The sequence below is a fragment of the Bison bison genome, unplaced genomic scaffold (genome assembly GCF_000754665.1).
Source record: "Bison bison bison isolate TAMUID 2011002044 unplaced genomic scaffold, Bison_UMD1.0 scf7180017860360, whole genome shotgun sequence".
In the NCBI taxonomy this organism is placed as follows: Eukaryota; Metazoa; Chordata; class Mammalia; order Artiodactyla; family Bovidae; genus Bison; species Bison bison.
In genome coordinates this window covers 441,570-452,699 of record NW_011490932.1, presented here as the reverse complement: position 1 = coordinate 452,699, position 11,130 = coordinate 441,570, and the positions used below count along the sequence as shown (strand labels likewise).

At 41.3% G+C, this 11,130-nt stretch overlaps 1 protein-coding gene across 2 annotated transcripts in view; it reads left to right on the top strand.

Moving 5' to 3' along the window:
• Nucleotides 1–11,130, top strand: part of PIBF1 (progesterone immunomodulatory binding factor 1) — a 231,558-nt gene that overhangs the window by 4,821 nt on the left and 215,607 nt on the right. For both annotated transcript variants that reach the window (XM_010831994.1, XM_010831989.1), the window contains exon 3: nt 10,395–10,495. In XM_010831994.1, the coding sequence (XP_010830296.1) occupies nt 10,395–10,495 (101 nt within the window). The remainder of the gene's footprint in view (nt 1–10,394; nt 10,496–11,130) is intronic.

Below are 11,130 nucleotides of genomic sequence, written 5' to 3'. Positions count from 1 at the left end.
GATATTTCTCCCAGCAATATTGATTCCAGCTTGTGTTTCTTCCAGTCCAGCGTTTCTCATGATGTACTCTGCATATAAGTTATATAAGCAGGGTGACAATATACAGCCTTGACGTACTCCTTTTCCTATTTGGAACCAGTCTGTTGTTCCATGTCCAGTTCTAACTGTTGCTTCCTGACCTGCATACAGATTTCTCAAGAGGCAGGTCAGGTGGTCTGGTATTCCCATCTCTTTCAGAATTTTCCACAGTTTATTGTGATCCACACAGTCAAAGGCTTTGGCATAGCCAATAAAGCAGAAATAGATGTTTTTCTGGAACTCCCTTGCTTTTTCCATGATCCAGCAGATGTTGGCAATTTGATCTCTGGTTCCTCTGCCTTTTCTAAAACCAGCTTGGACATCAGGAAGTTCACAATTCACATATTGCTGAAGCCTGGCTTGGAGAAATTTGAGCATTACTTTACTAGCATGTGAGATGAGTGCAATTGTGCGGTAGTTTGAGCATTCTTTACATTGCCTTTCTTTGGGATTGGAATGAAAACTGACCTTTTCCAGTCCTGTGGCCACTGCTGAGTTTTCCAAATTTGCTGGCATATTGAGTGCAGCACTTTCACAGCATCATCTTTCAGGATTTGAAATAGCTCAACTGGAATTCCATCACCACCATTAGCTTTGTTCGTAGTGATGCTTTCTAAGGCCCACTTGACTTCACATTCCAGGATGTCTGGCTCTAGGTCAGTGATCACACCATTGTGATTATCTGGGTCATGAAGATCTTTTTTGTACAGTTCTTCTGTGTATTCTTGCCATTTCTTCTTAATATCTTCCGCTTTTGTTAGGTCCATACCATTTCTGTCCTTTATCGAGCCCATCTTTGCATGAAATGTTCCCTTGGTATCTCTGATTTTCTTGAAGAGATCTCTAGTCTTTCCCATTCTGTTGTTTTCCTCTATTTCTTTGCATTGATCCCTGAAGAAGGCTTTCTTATCTCTTCTTGCTATTCTCTGGAACTCTACGTTCAGATGCTTATGTCTTTCCTTTTATCCTTTGCTTTTCGCTTCTCTTCTTTTCACAGCTATTTGTAAGGCCTCCCCAGACAGCCATTTTGCTTTTTTGCATTTCTTTTCCATGGGAATGGTCTTGATCCCTGTCTCCTGTACAATGTCACGAACCTCATTCCATAGTTCATCAGGCACTCTATCAGATCTAGGCCCTTAAATCTATTTCTCACTTCCACTGTATAATCATAGGGGATTTGATTTAGGTCATACCTGAATGGTCTAGTGGTTTTCCCCACTTTCTTCAATTTCAGTCTGGATTTGGCAATAAGGAGTTCATGATCTGAGCCACAGTCAGCTCCTGGTCTTGTTTTTGCTGACTGTACAGAGCTTCTCCATATTTGGCTGCAAAGAATATAATCAGTCTGATTTCGGTGTTGACCATCTGGTGATGTCCTTGTGTAGAGTCTTCTCTTGTGTTGTTGGAAGAGGGTGTTTGTTATGACCAGTGCATTTTCTTGGCAAAACTCTATTAGTCTTTGCCCTGCTTCATTCCGTATTCCAAGGCCAAATTTGCCTGTTACTCCAGGTGTTTCCTGACTTCCTACTTTTGCATTCCAGTCCCCTATAATGAAAAGGACATCTTTTTTGGGTGTTAGTTCTAAAAGGTCTTGTACGTCTTTATAGAACTGTTCAACTTCGGCTTCTTCAGCGTTACTGGTTGGGGCATAGACTTGGATTACTGTGATATTGAATGGTTTGCCTTGGAAAGGAACAGAGATCATTCTGTCGTTTTTGAGATTGCATCCAAGTACTGCATTTTGGACTCTTTTGTTGACCATTATGGCTACTCCATTTCTTCTGAGGGATTCCTGCCTGCAGTAGTAGATATAATGGTCATCTGAGTTAAATTCACCCATTCCAGTCCATTTTAGTTCACTGATTCCTAGAATGTCGACATTCACTCTTGCCATCTGACCACTTCCAATTTGCCTTGATTCACGGGCCTGACATTCCAGGTTCCTATGCAATATTGCTCTTTACAGCATCGGACCTTGCTTCTGTCACCAGTCACATCCACAGCTGGGTATTGTTTTTGCTTTGGCTCCATCCCTTCATTCTTTCTGGAGTTATTTCTCCACTGATCTCCAGTAGCATATTGGGCACCCACTGACCTGGGGAGTTCCTCTTTCAGTATCCTATCATTTTGCCTTTTCATACTGTTCATGGGGTTCTCAAGGCAATACTGAAGTGGTTTGCCATTCCCTTCTCCAGTGGACCACATTCCGTCAGATCTCTCCACCATAACCTGCCCATCCTGGGTTGCCCCACGGGCATGGCTTAGTTTCATTGAGTTAGACAAGGCTGTGGTCCTAGTATGATTAGATTGACTAATTTTCTGTGAGTATGGTTTCAGTGTGTCTGCCCTCTGATGCCCTCTTGCAACACCTACCATCCTACTTGGGTTTCTCTTACCTTGGGCGTGGGATTTACATTACTGGAATACTGGTTTATTCTTGAGACGCTTACAAGTATAACAAATTAGAGCTACAGTCCTAGATACACAGTTTAAAATCCCAGCCCTTACAGTTACCTTGGACAGATTCCTTAATTTTTTTGTTCCCTGATTTCCTGTAAAATAATAATAATGTTTTGTACTTCATGGAATTGTTAGGAAGATTAATCAATGCACATAAACTCTTAGATGGCTGTGATGGAGTGTGTGCTTAGTCATGTCTGACCCTTGTACAATAAGTAATAGGGGTAGTTATACTTGCTCAACACTATATTATTATTATTATTATTATGTTGTATCCCATGGTGCTTTGTATAAGTTTTTATTGTGGTGGTTTTCTGGTTGGACTGAAAATGTAGAAGAGTAAATTAGTCATGTTCCTGAATTTATGATACATAGTCATCATTGATCCTTGCAAGATAACTTATTTTGTATGTTTATTCTTTTATTACTGTAATTCATTTCCCTTCCTCCTCCTCCTCTTTATGTTTGCCTTTATCTTTTAACATTTATTCTTTAAAAAAATGTTTTTATTGAGGTACAGTTGATTTATAGTATTATATGTTTCAAGTGTACAACATAGTGTATCACAATTTTTATTCTTCAAATTATTTATTGATTTATAAATAAAATCAATAAATCAATTAATTTAAATTAATAAATACGTAAATTCAGCTGTGCTGAATCTTTAAACTGCTCGCATGGTTTCTCTGGTAGTGGCTAATGGGGCCTGCTCTCTAGCTGCAGCGCATGGGCTTCTCGTCGTGGTGGCTTCTCTTGTTGCAGAGCATGGGCTCTAGGGGGTGCAGGTTTCAGTAGTTACACAGCATGGGCTTTGGTTGTGGCGCGCAGGCTTACTTGTCCCGTAGCATGTGGGATCTTTCTGGACCAGGGATCGAACCTGTGTACCCTGCATTGGCAGGTGGATTCTTAACCACTGGACTACCAGGGGGACATCTCATAATTCTTAAAGGTTGTACTCCAGTTGTAGTTATTATAAACATTTATCTTGAAAATTAGTATTTTTCTTATTTTTTCCTTTAAATAAATCTAAACTGCATGTTTTGTTTTAGATTTTATTTCTTTTATAGTTTTTCCTTTCAACTCAGTGCTGTTTTTAAAATCCTTCATGTTACTACATGTACATGTGGTCCTTTGCTTCCAGCAGCCACACAATTCTGGTGTCTACCCATCTGTTCACCCCCTCCCACAGTGATAGGCCCGCAGGTTGCCTCCAAACCCTTGCCACCACATGTGGTGTGGCCTTCTTTAGACATTTCTCTTCCAGACCTGATTTGAGCAATTCTTTGATATATATTGGAGAAGGAAATGGCACCCCACTCCAGTATTCTTGCCTGGAAAATTCCATGGGCAGAGGAGCCTGGCAGGCTACGGTCCATAGGGTTGCAAAGAGTCAGCCACGACTGAGTGACTGAGCACATTGACACACATACTCAGGAGTGGAATTTCTGGCTGCAGGGTATATGTCTACTTCATTTAAGTGTATTTCCAAATTCCTCTCCAGGGTAGCTGCCTACTCTACTTTCCTGTGTTTGTTTGTATACAAGCACTAGAGTTGTCCTGCTTGGAGACCCCTTCAGTTCAGTTCAGTTCAGTTCAGTCACTCAGTCGTGTCCGACTCTTTGTGACCCCATGAATCGCAGCACACCAGGCCTCCCTGTCCATCACCAGCTCCCGGAGTTCACTCAAACTCATGTCCATCGAGTCGGTGATGCCATCCAGCCGTCTCATCCTCTGTCATCCCCTTCTCCTCCTGCCCCCAGTCCCTCCCAGCGTCAGGGTCTTTTCCAATGAATCAACTCTTCACATGAGGTGGCCAAAGTATTGGAGTTTCAGCTTCAGCATCAGTTCTTCCAATGAACACCCAGGACTGATCTCCTTTAGGATGGACTGGTTGGGTCTCCTTGCAGTCCAAGGGACTCTAAAGAGTCTTCTCTCCCACACCACAGTTGAAAAGCATCAATTCTTCAGCGCTCAGCTTTCTTCACAGTCCAATTCTCACATCCATACATGATCACTGGAAAAACCATAGCCTTGACTAGACGGACCTTTGTTGGCAAAGTAATGTCTCTGCTTTTGAGTATGTTATCTAGGTTGGTCATAACTTTTCCTTCCAAGGAGTAAGCGTCATTTAATTTCATGGCTGCAGTCAACATCTGCAGTGATTTGGAGCCCCAAAAACTAAAGTCTGCCACTGTTTCCACTGTTTCCCCATCTATTTCCCATGAAGTGATGGGACCAGATGCCATGATCTTAGTTTTCTGAATGTTGAGCTTTAAGCCAACTTTTTCACTCTCCACTTTCACTTTCATCAAGAGGCTTTTTAGGTCTTCTTCACTTTCTGCCAATATATTTGCTGTCAAATATGGAAAGAAGTGAGAATCCTCATGGACAGGGGAGCCTGTAGGGTTATAGTCCATAGGGCTGCAAAGAGTCAGACACAACTGAAGCGATTTAACATGAATACATGGGAAGAAGTATTATAAGGTAGAAGAATTAGTTTTTAATTTGTCAAATCCAGGGCACCTGGATTATAAAACAAACTCTTAACGTGTACTACTAAGGTTAAACACTGCCAAATTAAACTGTTATGTGCTGTAGTTTGTAAGATGCATTCTAGCTTCAGAGATGAAAAGTGTGAAGATACGTGAGTCTGGGATTGATGAAGGAACAGTATTCTTAGCCACTCATTTATTCTCCAGAGCTTACCTATGCATTGAACATCCCATATATGAAGGTGAAAATGTCACATTCAGCATTGAAAAAAATGAATTTTCCTGCATGGACTGTAGTGAAAATGGTTGGAAATCACAGGGAGGGTACGTTTCTGCTGAATTTAACTTGTTGCTATTAACATTTAAATGGCCTGATTTTAAGTTATTGAGGCTCCCGTCATCAGAAACTTTCAAGTAGTCCTGAATGATCGAGTATCTTGAATATTATATGTATTTCTTCTATGGAAAAAGATTGAACCCACTGTCCAGTGTTCAGTTATTAGTATGAGAATCTTGAAAAACATTGGTTGCCAGTCACAAAAGTGTGGAAACCATAGCTTAAGCAGGATAAGGATTTTGTGTCTCTGGTATAACAGAATTCTGAAAATAGGCAATTTAGACCTGGTATTTACCATTGATATCATTAGAAACCCAGGCTCCTTTTAACCTTCTCGGTGGCTGTAAAAATAGCTTATGTTTTTCACCTCAAAATCACAGATGGCTGATCTGCCGCCACTGTTGTGTCCATGCTCTAGGCAGACACAAGGAGAAGGGTGATGGAAAAATGCAGCATATGCCAAATGAATTTGTTCTTTAAAGAGCTTTCCTAGAGCTCAAGCTGGTGACCTTGATTGACTAGGACTATATAGCATGACTACACCTAGGTGCCAGGAGAGGGGAGCTGGGAAGTGTATATTTTTAACTGGACATGTTGTTGCTGCTAATAAAAATCAGAGTTACGTGAGAAAGAGAGGCGAGTAACAGTTTTTTCCTCTCTTCAAGGTCTTTCTTAGTTCAGAAATAAGTGAATCTGTATAATCTAACATCTCTCCACACCAATATGGGAACAATACAGTGCTTATGTTCATTACAGCTTATTACTGGTGGTATGCTGTTGTTCAGTTGCCCAGTCGTGTCTAACTCTTCATGACCCCATGGACTGCAGCACGCCAGGCTTCCCTGTCTTTCACTATCTTCCAGAGTTTGCTCAAACCCACGTCCATTGAATCGGTGATGCCATCCAACCATCTCATCCCCTGTCATCCGCTTCTCCTCCTGCTCTCAATCTTTCCCAGCATCAGGGTCTTTTCCAGTGAGTCGGCTTTTCGCATCAGGTAGCTAAAGTATTGGAGCTTCAACATCCATCCATGCAATGAATATTCAGGGTTGATTTTCTTTAAGAATGACTGGTTTGATCTCCTTGCTGTCCAAGGCACTCTCAAGAGTCTTCTCTGACACCAAGTTCAAAAGCATCAATTCTTAGGCGCTCAGACTTCTTTATGGTCCAACTCTCACATCCGTACATGACTACTGGAGAGACCATAGCTTTGACTAGATGGACCTTTGTCAGCAAAGTGCTGTCTCTGCTTTTTGCTGCTGCTGCTAAGCTAAGTCACTTCAGTCGTGTCTGACTCTGTGCGACCCCATAGACAGCAGCCCACCAGGCTCCGCCATCCCTGGGATTCTCCTCAAACACTGGAGTGGGTTGCCATTTCCCTCTCCAATGCATGAAAGTGAAAAGTGAAAGTGAAGTCGCTCAGTCATGTCTGACTCCTCGAGACCCCATGGACTGCAGCCTACCAGGCTCCTCTGTCCATGGGATTTTCCAGGCAAGAGTACTGGAGTGGGGTGCCATTGCCTTCTCTGCTTTTTAATACTTTTCAAAACTAATGGTATAGTTTATTACTAGGACTCATGCTGCTTTGATTTCTCCGTCTCTAAAAACCCAAGCAGATTATTCACAGGATACTTCACAAGCACTGATTCTCATTCCCCACTCAGCTGCTTGCTGACTGAGAGCCCTGGAAGGGGAGTTGCTCAGGCCAGGCTTGCTGATCTTAGAGGACTGTTCGGTGCACTATTATGCACACTTATTGCTGCCTAACTCTCCTTGCTTACTCCACTTCCTTATTCCTCTCCTCCTCACACTTCTAGCCTGTCAGTTTTTAAACGCTAAAATCTCTTTTTGTTTATCTCTCATTAATGGTCCCTGGGTTCCTCATTGCTTGGGAAGTGCTGGAGGGTGTCTCCCTAGCTTGGCTGTCTCTGAGTCGAGGGACTTAAATCTAGAAGTCAGTTGAAATTGTTAAAGTTCCCACCCTGAAAAAAGCAGAAGTTTCACTCCTTGTGGTAGCAGTCTTCTTGATTTGCAGAATGGTAATTATGAGGAATGTGGTCATCATTTGTTGATTTAAGGCATTTATTGAGACATGTGACCAGGAATACAGCAATGAATATGACAAGAGTCCTTTTTTTATGGAGATCACATTTAAGTGAGAGACATCGTCATACAACAAATAAGCTGTCTTCAGGGTCATGTGATACAGCATTGCTTAGCAGTGGGAATTTTCTGCTTTAGATAGGAAGTCAGCAAACTTTCTCTGTAAAGGCCTGGGCAAGACAGTAAATATTTTAGGCTTTCCAGCTTGCATATGGTCTATTGCATATTCTTCCTTCTTTTTTTTTTTTTTTTGGCTTTTAACAACTTTATAAATGTAAAACCTGTTCCTAGCTTGTGGGCTATATAGGAACAGGACATGGGCAGGATTTGGCCTGTCAATTTGATATATTAACCCTGCTTTCAATTGTGTGTTAGAGAAGCCATTTGAAGAGTTTAGGCAATTGGACTTATATGTCCTGATTTCTGCTTTCAAAATGTCACTGAAGCAATAGACTAAAAGCAGGTAAGGTAGAAGAGGAAGACAGTACTAGATAATTGCCTTGTGTAAGACTCCCAAGTTTTTGGCTTCATCTCCTGGAGCCATTTATTGAGAAATAGAAGGCTGGAAGAAAACTGATGTAGGAGGTAAAATATAAGTTCTGTTTTGAACACATTAAACTTTAAATGCCAATTAGACTCCCAGATGAAATTGTCACTTTGACTTTAGAGGAAAGTCCATGACTGGGGGTAGGTAGGGGTGTGTGTGTGTGTGTGTGTGTATGTGTATGTAATATACATGTAGTATACATCAGCATGTGAAAGTGTTAGTTTCTCAGTGACTCTTTGCTATCCCTTGGACTGCAGCTTCGTGTGTGTATATGTGTGTGTGTGTGTGTGTGTTTAGTATACATCAGCATGTGAAAGTGTTAGTCGCTCAGTGACTCTTTGCAGCCCCTTGGACTGGAGCTTCCAGGCTCCTCTGTCCATAGGATTCTCTAGGCAAGAATACTGGAGTGGGGTGCCATTCCCTTCTCCAGGAGATCTTCCTGACATAGGGATCGAACCCAGGTCTCCTGTGTTGTAGGCATGTAAGTACCACATAAAGCTTTGTTATTGGATGACATTACCTGGGGAGAGTAGAGGACCCCAAACCAAGTCAAGGGGTAGTCAAACATTAGGAATAGGATAGAGGGAAAAAATCCATCATACGAACCTGAGAAGCTTAAGAGGGTCCTGTGAGTTAAGGAAGAAGACCAAGAGGAGTATCACATAAGGTGAAAGAGGATGGAGTGGTCAACTCTGCCAAATTATGCTATAATGTAAGATAAATACGTAGAAATAACTATTGGACTGGGCATTATGGATAGGATTCATAACCTGAACAAATATTGTTATTGGAATACTACTACTACTAAGTCGCTTTAGTCGTGTCCGACTCTGTGTGACCCAATGGACGGCAGCCCACCAGGCTCCCCCATCCCTGGGATTCTCCTGGCAAGAACACTGGAGTAGGTTGCCATTTCCTTCTCCAATGCATGAAAGTGAAAAGTGAAAGTGAAGTCGCTCAGTAAGTGTCCAACTCTTCGTTACCCCATGGACTGCAGCCTACCAGGCTCCTCCGCCCATGGGATACTCCAGGCAAGAGTACTTGAGTGGGGTGCCATTTAGTGTGGGACAAAAACCATATGAAAGTTTTATTAGGGATTGACTTATGTTAATCTGCATATTTTAAAGATGAACAAGAATTGCCTGGGTTGAAAGGGAGAGAGTAAAGAATTTTTAAAATGGACTAAGAGTCAGCTCAGATGTATCAAGACATAAGAGAGAGCATAACATATTTGAGGAATGGTAAGCATTTATTTTGGCTAGAATAGAATTTTCTTTTAAGCTAATGACAACAGGCATGGTTGGCAAAGGCCAGATCAAGAAGGAGTGTAGAGGGACTTCCCTAGTGGTACAGTGGATAAGAGTCCACCTGCCAATGAAGGAGATATGGGTTCGGTCCCTGATCCAGGATTCCACATACCATGGAGCAAGTAAGCCCCAAGAGTCAGCACTACTGAGCCCAACTACTGAAGACCTTAATGTCCTAGAGCCTGTGCTCCACAACAAGAGCAGCCACCACAGCCAGAAGCCCATGCACCACAACGAAGAGTAGGCCCTGCTGTCCACAACTAGAGACAGCCCACAGGCAGCAACGACCACCCAGCACAGCCAGAATTAAATAAATAATAAATAACTTTAAAAAGAAAAAAAGAGTAGTGTAGAATGCCATGAACTTTGGGATTTATTCTGAAGACAGTGAGGATCCTCTGAAGGATTTAACACTGGGGAAATAACATTTTTGATAGCATTTTTAAAAGATAAAAAGGAAGATAGTTTTGAAGATTCGCAAAACTGAAGGCAGGGAAAGAGTAGGAAAGCATTGTCATAATCTAGGTAAGATATGACAGGGATCTAACTGAAGACTTGTCAGTGGATGTTAAAGAGGATGGTGTAGTTGTGACACCTTTTTATGGAATAAACTCAACAATAAAAAAAAAAAACAGTGATTTCTGGTCAGAATAAGCAATGGGAGAGATGTATCAAATGTGACTGAAATTTTTTTGCTTTGGAGACCAAGGAGATGCAAAGAATATAAGATTAGGTGAGGTGGGTGACTAGGTTCATTTTGGACATTTGTAGCATCACCCATGTGGTAGTCAGTTGAAGACATGTAGCAGTCAGATATGTGGATCTACAATATATGCAGAGTCTGGCCAGGAAAAAATTACCTGGGCAAGGCACCAGCATATAAACCCCAGTTGTCAAAGAGTTTTTCAGTGAGATTAGATTAAGGGAAAAATAATCCCAATGACAGCCTGGTGAAAAACAATTCATGAGGCTTCAGAGTCAAAGCATAGTTTAACAACCATTTGTGTGAACAAGCAGAAGGTTTTATTAAATTTGCAAATTGACCTTGTCATTTACCCTTTTCTCTTAAGATTGAAGAATTGGAGGAGAAACTTAATGATGCACTTCACCAGAAGCAGCTACTAGCCCTGAGATTAGACAACCAATTGACTTTCCAACAAAAGGATGCCAGGTAAAAGTTTTAAAAAGCAACAATACCTATTTAGCAGTTAAAAATAATGTCATTACCTATTCATGCATGTGATTATAAGCTAAAATAGAGAAATCTTAAAGACAGTAATCATTTTTACATCCAGACTAGGAAAAAACTACTTGATATAATACACAAAAATACAGAAAGCCAAAACTTGATATTCATTGAATAAATATTGCAGATATAAGTGACCCATACATGGTCACTTCATGGTCCATGAAAATGGAAGCACTCTAAACTTATCACCACTTCACTTTCTGTCTTTCTCTCAGCTGTTTGTAAGACCTCCTCAGATAACCCTTTTGCCTTTTTGCATTTCCTCTTCTTAGGGATGGTCACGATCACTGCCTCCTGTACAATGTCACAAACCTCTGTCCATAGTTCTTCAGGAACTCTGTCTATCAGATCTATTCCTTTGAATCTATTTGTCACTTCTACTGTATAATCATAAGGGATTTGATTTAGATCATAGCTGAATGGTCTAGTGGTTTTGTCTACTTTCTTCAATTTAAGTCTGAATTTGGCAATAAGGAGTTCATGATCTGAGCCACAGTCAGCTCCTGGTCTTGTTTTTGCTGACTGTACAGAGCTTCTCCATCTTTGGCTGCAAAGAA